The sequence below is a fragment of the Diplotaxodon limnothrissa genome, linkage group LG16 (assembly GCF_057381915.1).
Source record: "Diplotaxodon limnothrissa isolate DT_005_m linkage group LG16, D_limnothrissa_male_GT1.1, whole genome shotgun sequence".
NCBI classification, from domain to species: Eukaryota; Metazoa; Chordata; class Actinopteri; order Cichliformes; family Cichlidae; genus Diplotaxodon; species Diplotaxodon limnothrissa.
The window spans coordinates 14250125-14270363 of record NC_140611.1 but is presented as its reverse complement, the minus strand read 5'-3'; the positions used below and the strand labels follow the sequence as shown (position 1 = coordinate 14270363).

The following is a 20239-nucleotide window of genomic DNA, read 5'->3' as shown; positions in this document are numbered from 1 at the left end:
GTAGCTCAGGTGGTAGAGCAGGTCAGGGGTTCGATCTCAGTCTGCTCCAGTCTGCATGCCAAATATCCCTGAGCAAGATGCTAACGCCGATGCATCCATCGGAGTATGAATGCATATGAATGTTAGATAGTAAGCACAGGAATGACAATGACGAGGGCCGGTATCCTGAAGTGTTTCCATGTGTCCCTGCTGCAACACACCTGACACCTAACCCTACTCAAGTATATTTAAATAAAAGTGCAAGTTTTAAAGAAAAAATGTATTTCTAAAAGTACTTTTATTGCACCTTATTCATTCACTCAGGAGCTGCTGTGACATGAATCAAATGGCTGAATTGCCACCTGCAGTCCAGTTCTATACAGTCTTTCTAATGACCAACTAATATTATTTAGCTGTGTTGCAGCAGGGACACATGGAAAAGTTACAGGACGCCGGCCCTCGAGGAGTTCGACACCAAAAGTACTCAAGTGAATGTACAAGTTGTGTAAAGTGCTTTGAGTACTCAGAGTAGAATAGAATAATCCTTTAATTGTTCCACAAGGGGAAATTTGGCTGTAACAGCAGCCAGAAAGACACATATACAAACAAACAGTACACAGGACACAGAACAGAAACATACACAATTTTTCTTACATATTTAGATTAAGGATAATGGTTACTATAAACAGAGTACTGTACTATTATTAAGTGAAATAAAAATAACTACAGATAAGAGGCAAAGCAGGTTGTAGTGCGAATTGGTTGATTAAATTATTGCAGTTACAGCGCAGATGTAAACATCTGTTTGTTGGGAGCAGTTCTGATTGTACAGTCTGACAGCTGCAGGGAGGGAGGACCTGCGGAAACGCTCCTTCATGCATCGAGGATGCAGCAGTCTGTCACTGAAGGAGCTCTGCAGTTCAGCAACATGCATGGGGTGGGAGACTCTGTCCATCAGAGATGTTATTTTGGCCAGAGTCCTTCTGTCTCCCACCACCTGCACTGGATCCAGGTGCATCCCAGAACAGAGCTGACCTTCCTAATGAGTTTATCCAACCTCTTCCTCTCAGCTGCCGATAAACTGCTGCTCCAACATACCACACTGTAAAAAAATGACAGATGCCACCACAGAGTCATAGAAGGTCTTTAAAAGCGCTCCCTGGACTCCAAATGACCTCAGCCGCCTCAGCAGGTAGCGTCTGCTCTGACCCTTCCTGTAAAGAGCATCAGTGTTGTGGCTCCAGTCCAGTTTATTATTCAGGTGAACACCCAGGTACCTATAAGAGTCCACTATCTCAATGTCCACTCCCTGGATGTTCACCGGTGTCAGTGTGGTGGGTCTGCGTCTCCGGTAGTCCACCACCAACTCCTTGGTTTTCCCAGCGTTGATCAGCAGGTGGTTCTGCTGACACCAGTCCACAAAGTCCACAGTCCACTGTCTGTACTCTGAGTCGTCCTCACCTGTGATGAGGCCGACTATGGCAGAGTCATCAGAGAACTTCTGTAGGTGGCAGCGTGGGGAGTTGATGGAGAAGTCTGCAGTGTAGAGGGTGAAGAGGAACGGTGCCAGCACAGTTCCCTGTGGGGCCCCCGTACTGCAGACCAGTAGAGTAGAAAAGCGCTATGTAAGAATCGGTCCATTTATCATGTACTTTCTTCTAATTCGATTAAGTAGTCCAAGTCTGGTTCCCTGAAAGCAAAATATAAGGAAATAAGTTGTGGTTCAAGACTTTTGCACAGCTGTATATACAGAAAATATGTTGCTCAGTTAATGTTAAACAGTCCTAGGACGTGTTACAGGTTTAACTGTGTTCTCACTGATGTGCTGATTACTGAGAATAAATACTGTTATAGGAACAACAGCATGAAGTATGAGGAAATCCCTAAATGAGGTGAATATACTAAAAAGATTAGAATAAATAATATCTGATAATTTTAATATTAATTAGAACATTAAGGCTAATTGTAAAATCATTGATGCCTATGCGGAGCTTCATGTGACATCTCAGTGGGAGTGTCTTCCGTTAAAAAACCTATAAACTCACATCATTACAAGAAAACTCTTTATTTATTTGTTTCAAAGCCACTTTAAAAAAATTCCTCCCATTTCAAAGATTAGCACCACTTAGATAGCGCTAGCTAAAGAAAAGAGCTGAAGTAAAAACTGTCTCAGTACGTTAGTCAGGAGGGGATTTACAAAGAGGAAGCTTACCCTGTTTTAATGGCATTACTTTCATTAGTTAAATAATGTTCTGAGATATCAGTTGACTGATCAGTTTATCTGCAGGCTTGGACTGCATTTATTCAGGTGTCACATGATTCAGGTATGTGCAAAATTCCAAATTCTTCCTCAGGAGGCTGTTCGAGTCTTGATCCGCCACTCTGCTGACGTGAACGCGCGGGACAAGAACTGGCAGACGCCGCTGCATGTCGCAGCAGCGAATAACGCGCTGCGATGCGCTGAGATCATCATCCCACTGCTGAGCAGCGTCAACGTGTCAGATCGTGGTGGACGCACTGCTCTCCACCACGCTGCCCTCAACGGCCACACTGAGGTAAAGCAGCCTGGAGCCGTCTTTTTAAGCACTGGAAGTAAATGATCAGCACGTAAGCTGCAGAGTGGGGCCGCATTCGGTTGCACTTCACACTGCAGTTCACAAATAAACAGGCTGTGACGTAACCGTCCTTTGTGCTGTTCTGGTTGAATAGCTTGGTTGAAGGAAACAGGTGGGCGAGTGCAGCTGTGTCACTGGGATTATTAAGTGGGCTGTGCATTTTGAAGCACTCCTCATCTTAGACAGAATCATTCACCAGCGTGCCAGATCTAAAATTAACAATGAGAGGCGGCAGATTTGTGGAGCGGAGCTGAATGGACGGTGCCTTCATTTCTGCTCGATAGGCCCTCCGGTGTGTTTATGCGGCGACTGGGCTGAGAGATGAGATGGATTTACAATGCTGTTATAAAAAGACCCGCCCGCTCACACATCCTGTTGCGCACACCTCCCTCTAATATTTCCTTCTCATGTCCTTTCTGTTTATTTGTTAGATGGTAAACCTTCTCCTCACTAAAGGAGCCAACATCAATGCCTTTGATAAAAAGGATGGCCGAGCTCTGCACTGGGCAGCTTTCATGGGTAAGAGACAGAAGTGAAGGTTGTTAAGCACATGTCACAGAGATAAAGGAAATGGAAAACCAGTCCAAACATAACAAAAACCTACCAACAAAAACATAACAACAACCTCTAAGGTCTACAAAGACATCAGCGGTTCATCGGAGCAGTGCTTCGGTGAAAAGGACGACCAATCAGCTGAGTGTCAGTGTTTCTTATAATCCCCCTTCAGGTCACTTGGATGTGGTGTGCCTGCTGGTAAACAAAGGCGCAGAGATCAGCTGCAAAGACAAACGAGGATACACTCCGCTTCACACGGCAGCCTCCAGTGGACAGATTGCCGTCGTCAAACACCTGCTCAACCTGTCTGTTGAGGTCAGGACACATACACCCACGTAAACACACGCTTTTGTCCCTAATTTTCAAACAGTCCACATTGCAAACAAAAATACATTCAGAAGTTTACTTTCACTCCGAGTGCTTCGAGTGATCCCTCACAGTAGAGAGGATGTTGTGGAGAGTAGTTAGATCCCACTCCAGCTTTTCAAAATGCCATCACTGTACCTCTGCTGTTTCAATGTGAAAACTACCACTAACTAAATAAAAGAGGGAAAAAAAGGATACATAGAGTCAGATTTTCCTTGAATCTAAAAAGAAATCCTCAAAACATTCCTTCTGCGTGTCACTCATACGCCTGCTTGTTTACTTCAGAATGCCCTACAGAGATAGACAGACAGTCCCTTCTTGAGTGAACAGACCAATCCTAACATGACCAGCATTCATTGCATCGTTCACAAGTTAGAGCCAGCTCATTCTTATATACCTCAGAAATATGCTGCTGACCTCAGTAAGTGAACCATTTCGTTCACTTCTTTTAGCTAGCATATAGCATAAGCATACAGTCTATTACTTTTATCTAAACATAAACTATTATCTAACCCAAATATGCCCTAAATATTTTTACTAGCTTTATTGCTTTTTAATGGAGTTATAACTGATTTGACAAGTACTAGTCACGTTGAGCTGATTGTGCCGTTTTCCCTTTGCACCTTGAAAGAGTTTACCTAGTCTTTATATGTTTCTGTTTTCTCTGACCACAGATAGATGAGCCCAATGCATTTGGAAACACGCCTCTCCACGTGGCCTGTTTCAATGGTCAGGACGCTGTTGTCAGTGAGCTGATTGATTATGGGGCCAATGTCAGCCAGGCCAACAACAAAGGCTTCACCCCGCTGCACTTTGCTGCTGCCTCCACACACGGAGCGCTCTGCCTGGAGTTCCTGGTCAACAATGGGGCCGAAGTCAATGTACAGGTACAGAGAAATATAGTTACTGGCAAGACTGGAGCCCAGCTATTATTGTATATCGAGGGTAATGGTGATGTTTATTTTTATTTTTATGGAACAAAAAAATACAGACTTAAGTTTAGACACATTAAGAGGTGTTTTAGTATTCTGTGGTAAACGAGTGCTGCTGCAATTGAACCTGAAGTGTCTGTGTCGACAGTTCGAGTAGTTCAGCTCAGTTCAATTTCATTTTATCTATACAGCGCCAAATCACAGCGACAGTCGCCTCAAGGCGCTTTATATTGTAAGGTAGACCCTACAATAATACGTACAGAGAAAAACCCAACAATCATATGACCCCCTGTGAGCAAGCACTTTGGCGAAAGTGGGAAGGAAAAACTCCCTTTTAACAGGAAGAAACCTCCGGCAGAACCAGGCTCAGGGAGGGGCGGGGCCATCTGCTGCAACCGGTTGGGGTGAGAGCAGGAAGACAGGATAAAGACATGCTGTGGACATGCTAGTTGGTACAACATGCTAAATGCTAAAGCTAAAAACTTTTTTAGTCAATATTTTGGGCTTTCTTGAAAATGATTTTAAAGTGTTTAAATAAATGAACTGTGGCTATTTGCTGATTAATGAAATTTTGCAAAGTAAAGCAGAGACAGGAGAAATACCCTTCAGTTATCTTATGAGTGCTGATGTTGCATAATTTGTCCACCAAAGGCAACAGGGAAGTTGCAGAATGTTAAATGATAAATATTACCAGGATTCTAGAATGTTGAATGAGAGGATTACGAAATGTAAAAATATTCTAGAAAATACTGAATGTGACCCAAAGAACACCGTCCCCAGAGTCGAGCACAGAAGTGGCAACATTACGCTTTGGGGGTGTTCTTCTGCTAAGGGTGCTCATTAAAAACACTGAAGTCTGAAGTCCGTGTTTCATTCGAAAGCTTTTTTTCTTCTCTGTCCACGTTAGAGTCGGGATGGAAAGAGTCCTCTCCACATGACTGCGGTTCACGGACGGTTCACTCGCTCCCAGACCCTCATCCAGAACGGTGAGACTTCTTTATGCTTGTGTTTGTCTCGCGGTGTCTTAAAGCTGCCTTAACTCCACTGGGTCATTATTTTTTTCGCGTTTTGTTTCAGGCGGAGAGATCGACAGTGTGGACAAGGATGGCAACACTCCCCTTCACATTGCTGCTCGCTATGGCCACGAGCTCCTCATCAACACGCTTATCACCAGCGGAGCCGACTGCACCAGGTTTGTTTGTTTATTTGTTGACTTGTTGAGAATTTTATTGGTTACAATGACGTGTTATGCAGATAAAGAGATACCCATGTCTTTCTCCAAAGGCGAGGAGTCCACGGGATGTTTCCTCTTCACCTGGCTGCCTTGAATGCGCACTCTGACTGCTGCCGGAAGCTGCTGTCGTCAGGTAGCTAACTGGGAAATGGTGCATGATGGATTTAGTTAAACTTAGCTTTGCCTTATTTTCTGCCCTGTGGTGCTACAGTTTCAAAGTTAGTCAAAGCTTGAAATAGAGTAAATGTTTGTAAATGCGAAAAGTTGAGAATGAGGCAATGTAGAAGCTCAAATTGATACCATAAGTGTGTCTAATAATAATCTCGGACGAGTTTGACCTCAATGTCAGAGGTCATGTTTTCTGAACATTTTCTGAATGCAATAACACAAGAAGGAAGTCAGCTAGTATTCTGAAATTGATACCTGAGTGGTGACCTTGGTGATTGCCAGTATTTTCTAACATTAGTAACAAAATCAGCTGATTTAAAATTCAAAATTCAGATATATTGTCCTATGATGTTTCCCGTCTTATTGAGACGTACAAAACATAAAAAGATCTCTCTAATATTTGTCTGCCTGACCTGATACGATCAGCTGGCTGTTGTGTTTGTGGGACTTCAAACAGGTGTGGGCAACATGTGGCACATCCTCTGGTGGACAAACTATCCAACTTCAACACTCATAAGTTCCCTGAAGAAGGTTTCTCCCATCTCTTATTTATTAAAAAAAAATAAATGCAGACATTGATAGACTGGCATCAGAATCAGAATCAGAATCAGAATCAGAATGGGTTTATTGCCAGATGTTGAGGTTTACAACATTAGGAATTTGCTGCGGTGCTTCAGTGCAAACAATAGAATTAAAGTGCTATGTAGAAAGAAAGATATGTGCATGAGATATACATGAGATATATACATGAGAATAAGAATTAAGAGTGCTACGTAGAAAGATATATACATGAGTGCAGGTGGTGATCAGTGCCAGACATGAAATGATGCAGTGACACAGCGTAGGGTCATGTGTTAGTGGCGGGGACAGTCATGTGGTTATTGTTCATGTGTCCAACAGCAGAGGGGAAGAAACTGTTCTTGTGGCGAGAGGTTCTGGTGCGAATGGACCGGAGCCTCCTGCCTGAGGGGAGCAGGTCAAACAGACTGTGTCCAGGGTGAGAAGGGTCAGCTGAGATCCGGGCTGCACGCCGCAGTGTCCTGGAGGTGTACAGGTCCTGCAGAGATGGGAGTCTGCAGCCAATCACCTTCTCAGCAGAGCGCACAACACGCTGCAGTCTCTGTTTGTCCCTGATAGTGGCTCCAGCGTACCACACGGTGATGGAGGAGGTGAGGATGGACTCGATGATTGCAGTGTAGAATTGCATCATCGTCCGTGTTGGCAGGTTGAATTTCTTCAGCTGCCTCAGGAAGTACATCCTCTGCTGGGCTTTCTTGATGACGGAGGTGATGGTGGGCTCCCACTTCAGGTCCTGGGTGATGGTGGTACCCAGGAAGCGGAATGAGTCCACAGAGGTGATGGGGGTGTCAGTCAGGATGATGGGGGGGAGTGGGGCTGTGTGCTTCCTGAAGTCCACAATAATCTCCACTGTCTTCTGGGCATTCAGCACCAGGTTGTTGTGGCTGCACCAGGACACCAGACGTTCAACCTCCCTCCTGTAGGCAGACTCATCCCCGTCAGAGATGAGCCCAATGACGGTAGTGTCATCTGCGAACTTGATTAGCTTGACAGACTGGTGGGTGGAGGTGCAGCAGTTGGTGTACAGGGAGAAGAGCAGAGGAGAAAGAACACAGCCCTGAGGGGAGCCGGTGCTGATGGTCCGGGAGTCCGAGACATTCTTCCCCAGCCTCACATGCTGCTTCCTGTCCGTCAGGAAGTCAGTGATCCACCGGCAGATGGGATCAGGCACATTCATCTGGGAAAGCTTGCCTCGGAGATGGTCTGGAAGGATGGTATAGATAACATCAGCTGATACATTGGTTGGTCTTTAGCCTGCACTACATGGTCCTTTTTTTCCTGGTGTCACAGGAAGCATTCTTTATATGTACTCGTCAGCTACATCACAGCGTGTCCACAGAGAACAGGAAGTCGAGTTCACGAGCACAGAGTGTAGCTGCTCAACAAGCGCCTACAGAGCAGAGGAGGGTGAACTGGTTGTTTCTGAAAAAAAATAATAACTAGCTAGCAACAGCTGATGAAAAATGCATGAACGGATGCTATTTTCATTAACAGCATTTTGAGTCAATCAAACACAAACAGTGTTTTATGTGCTTTTGTCTAAAAAAGTGAAATTATTTGCTATTGTTTGTTGTTCCAAGAACGCCGAGTCAGCATTTCTACGTATGTGCACGTTGCCCTCAGTGTGCTGACTGAGGACTTCTGTTGTCTTAATTTCATCTTGGAGTGTAACTTCAGTGAGCGTTGAGTCCAGCTGTTGTTCTGCACAGGCACGTTCAGCTCCAGCCAAATTCAGGTCACAATGCTCCTGAAAAGACAAGGCCTCAGTCTCATTACTCATTTCCCCTCCGGACACAGTGCATCCCTGTGAATTCTCCTCTATCAGCAGTTATCTTGTTTACATCAGAAAGTTTCCGTGTTGCTTTATATCTATATGTCTATAGATGAACAATCAGAGTAATCTGCTGGTTGTGCTGTAAAATAATTTTCTTCTCATATCATCTGCTAAACTTTTATTTCTGAAAACAGACGAAGAAACTTTGCATTAAACAAAAGTTGAGAAAAGACCCGACTTCTTCGTGCTTCCAGTTAACTTGATGATTTAACAAGGCGCCAGCGCTTGTGTGTGGATGAAACTGGGCTCCTCACATGGCTCTGCTGAGCTGCTGCAGCGAACAACAAAGAAGTCATTTACATGTGTTTGTGTGTTGTGCAGCTGCAGTACTGGGTTTGGTCAGGAATGCTGTGTTTGCTGCACCCACAGCTAAATCTTGGATTTCAAAATCCTTCATACCGTGGATCTCAAGAGTGATTTCCTGTCAGCTATGCAATTGTAGGTCTAACTCTGATAATCATGTGGATGTGAAAGAAAGCGTACACGTGTACGTGCAGCCTGTGCCAATCTGAGCCTGGACTCGGTAAGACTTATAATTCAGTGCTATAGAAACAGCCCGTTACAAGTTTCAAATATTCTTTAAAGGCCTTTTTGTTCATTTCCACAATTTCTTTCAAATTATGACTTTGCATGGCTTGTTTTGTCTAAAGAATAACATTAAAATGAGCAGTTCGGAGGAGAAACTGAAAATGATCATATTTAAGAAGCTAAACTGAGTAAATGTTTCAGGATGGAAAGAAATGTGCACGACTTTAGCACGAGTCCACCAGTTTTAGAGAAAATGCCTTCTCGGAAATGCATCCAAAAATTTACTAGTAATTTCTCCTCCAGGAATAATAACTAGGTTACTCCAAAAAACGTAGTTGTGAGCAGTTTCATGGTGGACGCCATCTTTACTGGGTGACTTTGGTGTTTTCATGGTGCCGTGGTGACTTTAGCACGGGGTGGTGTGCCAAAAGAAATCCCAGTTCCTACATGAAACTACTAAGTAATCACAATGTTTCAAAAAAGAAATGACTGTTGAGTTTTGTTCAGTTTTTGTGGTGCTTACTTCATTCCATTATATTTAATGCAAAGGCAGAATATGTCTATAGATGAACAATCAGAGTAATCTGCTGGATTATTAGCAGACAAAAGGTGAACCCTATAAATGTAAACGAGCTTTACCTCTAAATAAATGTACGTTTCCTCTGATTAAAACGTCCCATGTAAACATTGCAGAACCATAATAATGGATTAATTTGATGATGACTTTATTTATCTGCGTATCTGTAAAAATCCTAATCACCCTACAGTGTCAAACGTCCATTTAATTCAAGCTGTGTTGCGTTGCGCCGTTTGTCTTGTTGCACTTTATCCTGTGAGGCTGTCTGAATGTGTCTCTGACCTGAAGATAAGATGTGTGGCTCTCTCTGTGTGTAACCTGTCCTTGTATTTTCCTCTATGTGCATGATCGTCTGTGTAACCCTCGTTTCCCCACCTGTCACACTAACCCCTGTCTCCCTCTCCGCCTCCTTCTCTTCCTCTCTCTCTGTGATTGCTGCTGCTGTCTTGTCTGGCCCTCCTTCGTTTCCCTGCGCTGCTCCCATCAGGTCGGAGGTTTAGCATAATGTGTAACGACTCGGTCCTGTCTGCAGGCTTTCAGATAGACACTCCAGATACGCTGGGGAGGACCTGCCTCCACGCTGCTGCTGCCGGAGGGTGAGTCCATTACTTTCCAGATATGAGAATATAGTCAGTGCAGCAAAGGTCTGAGGAGAAATTGCCAGGTGGAACAAATATGATAAAATCTTCCAGAAATGGAAAATCATTTGTGTTCTGACATCAGCCAGGACATGATAACATTAGCTGCTGTGGTAACGGAATAAAACCAGTGCCTGTGTTAGCCTCGGCATGATGGTCTAAATATGAGAACAAGTCATGGTGTTAATGGCATTAATTTGATTATGTTTTATTTATTGATTATGTTAAGACCTTACAACAATCACATGGCCCCCTATGGGCAGGAGCCTCTGCCAGAACCTGGCTCAGCAGTTCAGTGTTATGCTGCATGTTTTTCAGTAACCAAACATTTTCCTTTTGCCTAAGGATCATAAATCCTTCACCTGTAAGCGTCATTTTGAGTAATAACTGCCGTCTCTGTGTTTTTGTGCAGTAATGTGGATTGTGTCAAGTTGCTCCTGAGCAGTGGAGGAGACCACAACAGGAGAGATAAGTGTGGCAGGTACTTCATGTTGCTGTGTGGAGAACAGCTTTCTAAACTTTTTAAGAAACGTCAAAATAAAAAGGAAAGAAAAAAAGCAGGTCTTCAAATTCTTGTGTATGGTATATTTTGTTCTATTTTATTCTACTGTATATAGTATTTTATTCTATTCTGTACAGTTGTGTACTTTATTTATTCTGATTATATTCTAATTTTTGATACATAACTTTTGCACTGTCCACTTCCTGCTGTGACAAAACAAATTTCCCACGTGTGGGACTAATAAAGGTTATCTTATCTTATCTTATCTTATCTTATCTTATCTTATCTTATCTTATCTTATCTTATCTTATCTTATCTTATCTTATCTTATCTTATCTTATCTTATCTTATCTTATCTTATCTTATCTGTTTCCCTTTGATTGCATTTTGAATGAAGTTACTTTTGTTGTCTTCATTTGAATTTCTCTCACTTCCAGGACTCCTCTTCACTATGCGGCTGCCAGCCGTCACTATCAGTGTCTGGAGACTCTGTTGGCATGTGGCACTGCCATAAATGCCACAGACCAGTGGGGGCGCTCCGCCCTGCACTATGCTGCTGCCTCAGATCTGGATAGAAGGTGAGCAAGCATTCAAAAACTTTACATAAAGCTGCAGTCACTTCTTTCTTTTTTCTTCTTATATGCTGAACTTGGTCAAGTTGTTGGCATTTTCAATCCAAAGTTATCTAATTATATTTATATTCATATTATTTTTTTATTTCGGTTTGATTTTGAGTTTAAGTCTAAAATGCTGTGTTGTAGACAGTTCCTTGGGGGACTATGTGACTCTCTTGTTGCTTCACTCTGTTTATTAGCTGCTCTGATCTTTGTACTGAGCACACTGTGGCTTTTAAAACAGCAGAATGCTCCTTTGAGAGCCTGAGTTTGCAGCTGGATGTACTGCTAAAATAAAGCTTCAGGCAATGATCCTTTTTTCACATTGTATTCACACATTTCTTTAAAGTATTGCATTGACATTAAACCATCTTCACTACATCTGGTTTAAAAGTTAATTTAACATTTAAAGGAGAAGGCCAACTAGTTTAAAATGAGCACATTGGCTAATACTGTCACGGTAACGCTGAAGAAATAAATGCACCAATACAAGCATTCAAAGACGCTGCATGCATTTGTGTAGAAACAGTATACGTCTGGTTACTATATTACAATGATAAATACTAATGCTGATCAGTGTATAAGCAGCATTTCACTGTTGGGTTTCCACAAGGTGGAGGAAGTTATCAGTGCATCTCAGTAGATGTGTTGAGCAGAGTCCTCCACGTTTACCTCAGTCACAAAAATGAGTGGAGACAGACGTTAACAGGTTATCCAGCGCCTGGCTGGGAGCTGAGCTGAGCTCTTCACACCCCCTCCATGGTGCATCACAAATCTGGCTAGCTGTCCTATGTTACCACATAAAGAAACCTGCTGAGCCATACCTACTGTTTCCATGGTAACCAGAGGTTATGCTGTCACTGAGTCATGCATGGTCTGCAGGTTTACGTTCAGTATTAGTTCAGTTAGCGTGTTAGCACATAGTTAGGCTGTTTTGTTTTTGTTTTGTTAATGCGTGTTGTATGTATGTAGTATATTGATACTTAATGTCATCCTATCTCTGCGCCCATCTGATTTTTACCCTGATCCTCTGTTTGTCTCCTCCCTCATAGACGTCGTGTTGCTCTGGAGCCAGAGAGTGAAGGCGTTCAGGCAGAAAGGGAGAAGGAGGCAGCACTGTGAGTGGGAACAAAATCTACTGAAATTTGACCAAAGCTATGCACAAATCTACAATACATGCCAAAAACTGAAAGGTAGAACCGCATCTGTTTAAATGAAATTGTAAACAACAAAAACGACATTTTTGAGACATCTCCAAAAAGAGATGAAATAGACTGAATACTTAGATTAAAAAAAAAACTGATTCACTGAAGGTAATGAATAAATGATTAGCATATAGTAGTATAGAAAATTAATAAATTCTATTACTATGTAGCCAAATGTGATTAGCTTAAAGAAATAAATCTATCAAAATATATCAAAGTAAATAGTAATGTTAAAAAATGGAACAGGAAATATAACAGGTGATTTTCACAGTTTTCTCAAAGTTTATTAATGAAAAAAAGAAACAAAAAAGTAAAAAAAAGAAAACAAAATTGGATAAATAAAAAGAACAAATGGCGATAAAAGACTATCATTAAACACAAAGTCTATAGCATACATGTGTGATGTGTAACTGACATTTAGCTCCAGTCAAGACTCACCACTATAGATTTAAAACACATAAAACATTTAAAACGGTGTTATCTTGATGTCATAAGCTTGTGTGCTTTAAGCATGTTCTCTGTGGTTCGAGCTGCCTTCTGAAATGACATGTTTGTGTTGCAGATGTTTGGAGTTCCTGCTTCAGAGCGGTGCTACGGCCTCACTGAAAGACAAACAGGGTTACAACCCTGTCCACTACGCCGCAGCCTATGGACACAGGCACTGTCTAGAACTGGTCGGTTTACACAAACGTGTGACACATAGCACACCTTAGCCCCTTACCCCAGTGTGCCCCAACCAGGGCTATTAATGGGGAAAGAGTAGCATCAGCTAGGGATAGACCGGTGGTCACCGTAGCCTCTGAGAGTCACTGAAAATTTGCTTTATATTGTCCCCGCTCTCTGCCCCCCTTTCCTAGCTCTCTCAGTCAGTCAAATCTAATAAAAACCAAAGAGCCCCGAAACAAATCTGACATAGTATTAGCTAGCTGACAGTAACAGGTAAGCTAACAGCTAGCTAAATGTAAGTTAGCTTGTTACAATTTGCCAACAAACTAATTGTCTTTGAAAAAGTAGCAGGCTAAAAACAACAAATTTATTGATTAGTTAATATAATTAGCTAAAAACAGCTGACTAAAAACAATGGTTTAAATGGGTAGCAAAAGTATAAAAAGGTAATGGTCAGTAATGAAGTCATTTCGATTGGACCCTATTTCTGAACCCTGACTGAATCAAACTGCCTTCACTCTGCACAAACAGGATGTCTCCAGACTAAAGTCCTCACACAGATGCTCACACTCCTGTCACATGTTGTTGAATATGGTTGAAGCCTTACTGAGGAAATGCTTGTACTGTTGGGGAGTGTCTGGAGGGAGTTTCTTTCTCTGCTGGCCTATCATGGCCTATCACTTTTTCACCACATGCCAGAAATCTGGGTGTTTTAAGTTAGAGCATCAAGTCTTTTATGTAACAAACAAACAAAAAAGAGCTCTGAGTAAATCCCTGAAAAACAGAGCTACTTAAATTTGATAAAGCACATGAACAGACTGTGACTGTGTTCACGTTGTTTTTGTTTTGACCTCCAGCTGCTGGACAGAGATGGCGGTCAGCAAGATGACTCTGAATCTCCACATGCCAGGAGCCCGCTGCACCTCGCTGTCAGTATTAAACGGATAAAAGGATTTGTAGTAGGTTATCCTATTTTATTTTTTTAATTTACATTTTTAAACAGTAATTTCTCTCTTCAGGCGTACCATGGCCATGCTCAGGCCCTGGAGGTGCTGCTGCAGGGGGAGAGAGAGGTAGACCAAGGGGACGAGATGGGGAGGACAGCTCTGGCGCTGGCTGCTCTCCGTGGTCACTCTGACTGCGTTCACACCCTCCTCAGCCAGGGAGCATCGCCACGCACTACTGATAAGCAGTATGGACGCACCCCGGTGCACCTTGCAGGTGAGCTTAGAAACATGGAAGCATGCAATTTGGCAATTTGTAGAAAAACAGGAATAGAAATAAGATAGCTGGTCTGGGAGACTGAATTTTCAAAACAAGAGCAAGGATGTTGTTATTTTGTTCCAAAAGATAAAAAAATTAATCAAAAATATAATTTCTATATGTGAAAATTTGTAGTGAAATCAGCATATGGTCGGTGTATATAACACTTTAATCCCTCTGCCAAAGCTTTTTTAAACACATGTGGACTGTGAAACTACAAACAGCTGATTACCAAACCCTGGGATGGTTGTTTATTTAGATGGAAATCCAAGTATAAGATGTGTTATTTATGTGGAAAAGCTTTATTGGGTCTCTTATGTCTGAAATTGCTTTGGTCTCTTCCTCCAGCCTTAACTCATTACTTCAGAATCATAGGAAACACTTGTTTTTCGTGCACCTCTGGGCAGGATTCTTTAGTGTATCAAAGGTCATCTTAGTTATTGTGTCCTCTTATTCCAGCAATGTGAGCATCATTTGAACATACTTGAGATGCCTAACCTTTGGACTGAATGTAGCTCTCTGTAGCTTCAGATATCTGCAGTCTTAGAATGGAAGAGTCCTTATTGTTCATTTGAAGCACATGTATGTGCCGCTCACGAGCCTGGGTTGCCTATAACTACAGTTCAGATGAACTAAATTTAGAGTTTGTTCCCCATGTGGCTGAAAAAACAGGTGGTTAAATACTTTTTTTTCTACTGTGGTGACAGAAGTCATCACAACCTTTGTGTCACAGAGCTGATTTGTACGTTTGTGACACCTTGTGTTTTGTTCTCTTTGCAGTGATGAATGGTCATACTACGTGTGTGCGCCTCCTGCTGGATGAATCGGATAATTCAGACCTCGTGGATGTTGCTGACTCTCAGGGACAGTGAGTGACCCTCGCTCCCGCCCCCACACATCCTGTTTGCTTCGTGCGATTTGTCCCTTTCCGTTTTCCCTCTTAAATATGTTGTCCTCGTCTGCAGGACTCCTCTAATGCTCGCGGTGGCCGGAGGTCACGTCGACGCCGTGTCACTGCTGCTGGAAAGGGAAGCCAATGTCAATGTGGCCGATAACCACGGCCTCACAGCGCTGCACCTTGGGGTGAGCGCGGAACTTGTGTTTGTGTGGATTTAGTGCAGTCTCTATTTATAATTTCTTTCATTTGTGACAAGAAAGAAGCAATAAGTTTTATATTAGGGCCTATTAGACTCCCATTAACATTTTTAGGAGGGACCTTCTTGGAAATGTGCTTTATTCATTAGAAGACTTGTAAAAAGAGACAAACAGGAAATGTTCTTTCAGATTTGTATTATAGATTCTTATATAGCTTCTGCTCTGTTGTCTCAGCTGCTGTGTGGTCAGGAGGAGTGCATCCAGTGTCTGCTGGAGCAGGAGGCTTCGGTTTTGCTCGGCGACTCGCGCGGTCGTACAGCCATCCACTTGGCCGCTGCCCGAGGCCACGCTTCCTGGCTGAGTGAGCTGTTGAGCATCGCCTGCTCGGAGGCGCCATCCTTGCCCCCGCTGAGAGACCACAGCGGGTACACACCGCTGCACTGGGCCTGTTATTATGGTTAGTGGCACCTGCAGACACGTTTTTAAATTTAAAAAAAAAAAGTAAATTCAGTTCAAAACAGACAATCCTTTGTGAGCAGCACTTGGTGATAGTGGGGAGGAAGAACTCCCATTTAACAGGACGAGACCTCCAGTTAGGAAACTTTTCCCTAAAGTGTGTGTTTGTGTGTAGGTCATGAAGGGTGTGTGGAGGTCCTGCTAGAACAGAAAGGCTGCCGCTGTATTGATGGGAACCCCTTCACCCCTCTGCACTGCGCTGTGTAAGTCACACTGATATCCCGGAGTCGTCTTTTTTGCTACTGGAATAGTGTTTTTCCTGCTTTTCAGAGGCCGATTTCAGTCGCTGAACTCCTGTTTGTGTTTTGTCTTTCAGAACCAATGATCACGAGCCATGTGCATCGCTGTTGCTGGAGGCGATGGGTTCAGACATTGCTGGCTGCTGCGATGCTAAGAGCAGGTAAGAAGCGAGTGTGGACATGTCGCCAGTGCAGCTCCTCCCACGCTGCCGAGCACCATATGTTCTCATTCCATCCTCTCTCTTTCAGGACTCCTCTTCATGCTGCAGCATTTGCCGGTCATGTCGATTGTGTCCAGTTGCTCCTTTCCCACGATGCACCTGTGGACGTCGCAGAACAGTCGGGTCGCACTGCGCTGATGATGGCGGCTCAGAGGGGCAGGGTCGGGGCTCTTGGTACGGGGTTGTTTTACATGTGCTTATGTTCAGAAAATGAGCAGTGATTTTGTTTTTTATACGTGCTCTGTATTCTGTCTCGTACAGAGGTGCTGTTGACCAGCGCCAGTGCCAACCTCAGTCTGACTGACAAGGACGGCAACACCGCCCTGCACCTGGCTTGCAGTAATGTACGTCTACAAGGGGGCACCACGCTCCAGCATTAGTGTTTGGCCCAGTTTTGTGGGACCTTTGTTTACCTGTTTTACTGAAAGGAAGGCTCACAGATGAGACCTCAGTGCTGTTTACTTATGCAGAACTCTGGAGGACTTTTTAACTTGAGTCCTTCTTCTTCCAGGGGAAGGAAGACTGTGTGTTGCTGATCCTCGAGAAGCTGTCTGACACTGCGCTCATTAATGCCACGAATGCAGCGCTGCAAACGTGAGTGTGAAAATACTTTGGCCCTCATGTCTGTACATATAGGAAACACATGTGTCACTGTAAACAAGAGCTTTTGAAATGATGTATGTAAAGATTTGGTCCAGGATCAGTCCAAGTAAAATAAATAAAATTAGTTTTTCAGATACTGTGAACATTTTATTAAACGAATTTGAAAACCTGTTTCACTAGAGGTGATGTAGTTCAGTTAAACAAGAGTACTTGTGTAACCATGAGTGACATTATGTGTAACTTTCTGTCAGTCCTCTGCACCTGGCGGCTCGTAGCGGTCTTAAGCAGGTGGTCCAGGAGCTGCTGTCCAGAGGAGCCAACGTTCAGACGGTGGATGAGAACGGTACGGTAAACTCAGTACTTATCAGGGCCTGACTGCACACCTGCATGAATGTCTTCCTTCTCTCAGCATGGACTCAGCTTGTCTACTGAAAAGCTTTAATGCTGTTTTCCACGTTTGCTGCAGACAAAACAGTTTTTAAAAGGGTTACCACTCGTTGTAGAGTTAGGTGAGTTTTATAGAGTGCAGGAAGGGTTTTCAAGTGAATTTGGGGTTTGTTACATAGCAACAGACAGACAGGATGGGTATAGAAAGCAGGCCTGTTACTGTTTGAGGTCGGCACAATAACTAGTCCACCCATATCTAGGAAAACGTAATGATCAAAGTAAATCTTTGATGGAGTGATATTTTTTGGCTTTTATTTGATGGCAGGAAATGAAAGAAGAGCATGAATTGACATAAGATTTAGAAATTGATACTTCAGGTGTATCTACTAAAAATCACAAGTTCAAATCTGAGCTCTACGGGAAGGTCAGAGGCCAGGAAAATCATGTGAATGCGATACATAGGACTGTGATACCACAGGTGTTTGATACCAGGCGACTGGGGGCCAGTAGTTTTTATATGAAGCTGTGGAAACCCGGATTAAAGCTGTTCATGTGTTTTTTGTGAGCTTTCTTTGTTCTTTGTTCTTTGTTTTGTTGGCTATAGATCAATTTAAACCTGAAAGTCCATAATTGATTAACTTAGATCAGCAATACTGGATGAAGTACTTTTGTATATATTCAGTTACTGGAGTTTTAGATTAAGTTGTAACCCCATTTCTTTTCACTACTATGGCCTAAGGATTTGTTTTATTAAGGGTAATTGTAAGAACAAAAATAGTTAAGCTATAAAAACAAAAGATTCATTTTCACTGAATATAATAATACACGCTGTTCGTAGAGCTACACGTGGACAGCTTTTTGCTAATGTCACTGAAAAAATAGTGTCTCCATACCCTGAATGAATAAAATTGTATTTATATTAGGGCTGTGCGATATGACTAAAATCTCATATCCCAATATGAGACATCTATCGTCCCGATAACGATATAAATCACAAAATTGAACATTTTCTGTAAATTCTGTGAATCTCGGGCAGCTCGACTTGCGTGAAGTGTTTCCAGCTGGGCGTCGCGTACCTGGAGTCGAGTGTTTTAACCGATGCATGAAACGATACATTTTTAGACATAAGTTGAAATGGCCGCCATTTTCTTTGTATTTATTACACGGCGTGCGGCGGGGAAAAGCCTGTTCTAACGTTTGAGTCTAAGGTTTATTTTTTAGCACCTGGCGGCTCTTTTTTGCTTCTCATCCGTAAATACTCTGCATACTCTTTCACGTGATTCAGTTTATTTTGAAAAGTCTCAACAGGATCTTGAGCTTTATTGTGAAAGGTTTATGTGGAAAATAAACAATGGTTTTACCATCGTTGTTGCTAATGACAACGCATAAAAACAGGCGCTTGTCCGTCCGTAGTGTGGTTATATAAAATATAAGAGAAAGAGAGAACTTTAACAAATTAATATAGCCACTACAGTGACCATCAAAACCATGAAAAATATTGCCGTAGACAGTTTATTTTGCGACACCACAAAACGAACGATAGTGTAAAATGAAATGACAGATGTTTTTATATCGTCATCCGATATATATCGTTATATCGAACAGCCCTAATTTATATGACACCAAATCATATGTTTAAAATGTTTAAAAACTCTTTAATATCAGAGAGAAACCCCGACAATCAGCTGACCCCCTATAAACAAGCACTTTGCGACAGTGGGAAGGAAGAACACTCTTTTAACAGGAAGAAACCTGTGGGAAAACAAGGCTCGGATGAGATTGGTAAAGTTGTAATGAAACTTAAACTTTAAAATATAAAAACACAGAATACAAACCTCCTGTACAGTTCCTTCTGCTCATCCCCAACCAATCACAGCAGGTGGATGCGCTCTCTGCCAGAGGTTACTTCCTGTTAAAAGGGAGTTTTTCCTCTCCACTGTTGCCAAGTGCTTGTTCATAAGGTTTTGTCTAATTATCGGGGTTTTCTTTCTGTCATGGTGGAGTCTTTACCTCACAATATAAAATGCCTTGAGGTGACTGTTGTGATTTGGTGCTGTATAAATACAATGGAAATGAAAAACCAACATCTTTTCCTGCAAGTAAACACATCATTTTTTGATATAAAGTCATATTTTTAATATGGGAGTCTGTTTTGCAGCTAGATGAGATGAGGTCTCCAGTTTTTATTTTATTTTGTGACTATACTGCGCTTTGTTTATTTATTGTCCACTTTGGTGTCGGGCTGCTGTTGTTGTCGCTGTCCCCTTCTGTCTGCTCACACTGTCAACTGGCTGAACTCTAACGGGATGCTGCTCCGATGCTGCTTTGCCTTCCTCCGCTTCCTCCTTGTCCACGTCTCGCTCTGTTCCTCCTTTTTGTCCGTTTTTGTCGTCCTCCCTCCCTCTGTCTCCGTTCTTTCTCTCTGTCGCTCTACCTCAGGTCTGACGCCTGCTCTGGCTTGTGCTCCTAGTAGAGAGGTGGCTGACTGTTTGGCTCTCATTCTGGCTACCATGATGCCTTTCTGCTCACCTTGCAGCTCTGGAGCTCCCTCCCCAGGGTCCTTGTTGAGGCATATACCCCACCAGGGGGGTAAAGGCCTATCCACTGGCCCTCGGGCGACACGCAGCCCCAGGAACCCCTCGGGACCATCCAGCGAGGGAACCACAGAGAACGACTCAGAGGATTCCGAAACTTTCTGACCCCTCTAAACCGACTCTCTAGCTTCCTACCTCCAAGAGTGCACGTGAACGTCTTACCTCTCTCCTCGGCGAGGAATGATGCAGTGTTTGAGTGCACAACTGAGGGAGAAGGATAGAGACTTGGTCATTCATAGAGCCCATAAAAGTTCAATATTAAATAAATAACTTGTGGACAATAATTAATCGTAAGATGAGTTGGAATATTTTCTAATAGATGGTTAAAT

The 20239-nt window shown here is 42.8% G+C and overlaps 1 protein-coding gene across 1 annotated transcript in view; it reads left to right on the top strand.

Annotated features, from left to right (window-relative positions):
- The window catches only part of ankrd44 (ankyrin repeat domain 44), a 30879-nt gene extending 10696 nt beyond the window's left edge, over positions 1 to 20183 (top strand). Inside the window, exons 5-28 of the mRNA XM_085374826.1 lie at positions 2334 to 2534; positions 3026 to 3113; positions 3322 to 3464; positions 4190 to 4402; positions 5355 to 5433; positions 5525 to 5639; positions 5732 to 5814; positions 9900 to 9963; positions 10418 to 10486; positions 10945 to 11085; positions 12174 to 12239; positions 12889 to 13000; positions 13850 to 13921; positions 14012 to 14213; positions 15036 to 15123; positions 15221 to 15338; positions 15585 to 15807; positions 15982 to 16069; positions 16183 to 16266; positions 16355 to 16500; positions 16588 to 16670; positions 16838 to 16920; positions 17181 to 17272; positions 19756 to 20183. Of these exons, the coding sequence (XP_085230952.1) occupies positions 2334 to 2534; positions 3026 to 3113; positions 3322 to 3464; positions 4190 to 4402; positions 5355 to 5433; positions 5525 to 5639; positions 5732 to 5814; positions 9900 to 9963; positions 10418 to 10486; positions 10945 to 11085; positions 12174 to 12239; positions 12889 to 13000; positions 13850 to 13921; positions 14012 to 14213; positions 15036 to 15123; positions 15221 to 15338; positions 15585 to 15807; positions 15982 to 16069; positions 16183 to 16266; positions 16355 to 16500; positions 16588 to 16670; positions 16838 to 16920; positions 17181 to 17272; positions 19756 to 20015 (2913 nt within the window). The 3' untranslated portion in view covers positions 20016 to 20183. The remainder of the gene's footprint in view (positions 1 to 2333; positions 2535 to 3025; positions 3114 to 3321; positions 3465 to 4189; positions 4403 to 5354; positions 5434 to 5524; positions 5640 to 5731; positions 5815 to 9899; positions 9964 to 10417; positions 10487 to 10944; positions 11086 to 12173; positions 12240 to 12888; positions 13001 to 13849; positions 13922 to 14011; positions 14214 to 15035; positions 15124 to 15220; positions 15339 to 15584; positions 15808 to 15981; positions 16070 to 16182; positions 16267 to 16354; positions 16501 to 16587; positions 16671 to 16837; positions 16921 to 17180; positions 17273 to 19755) is intronic.
- The last annotated feature ends 56 nt before the right edge of the window (positions 20184 to 20239 follow it).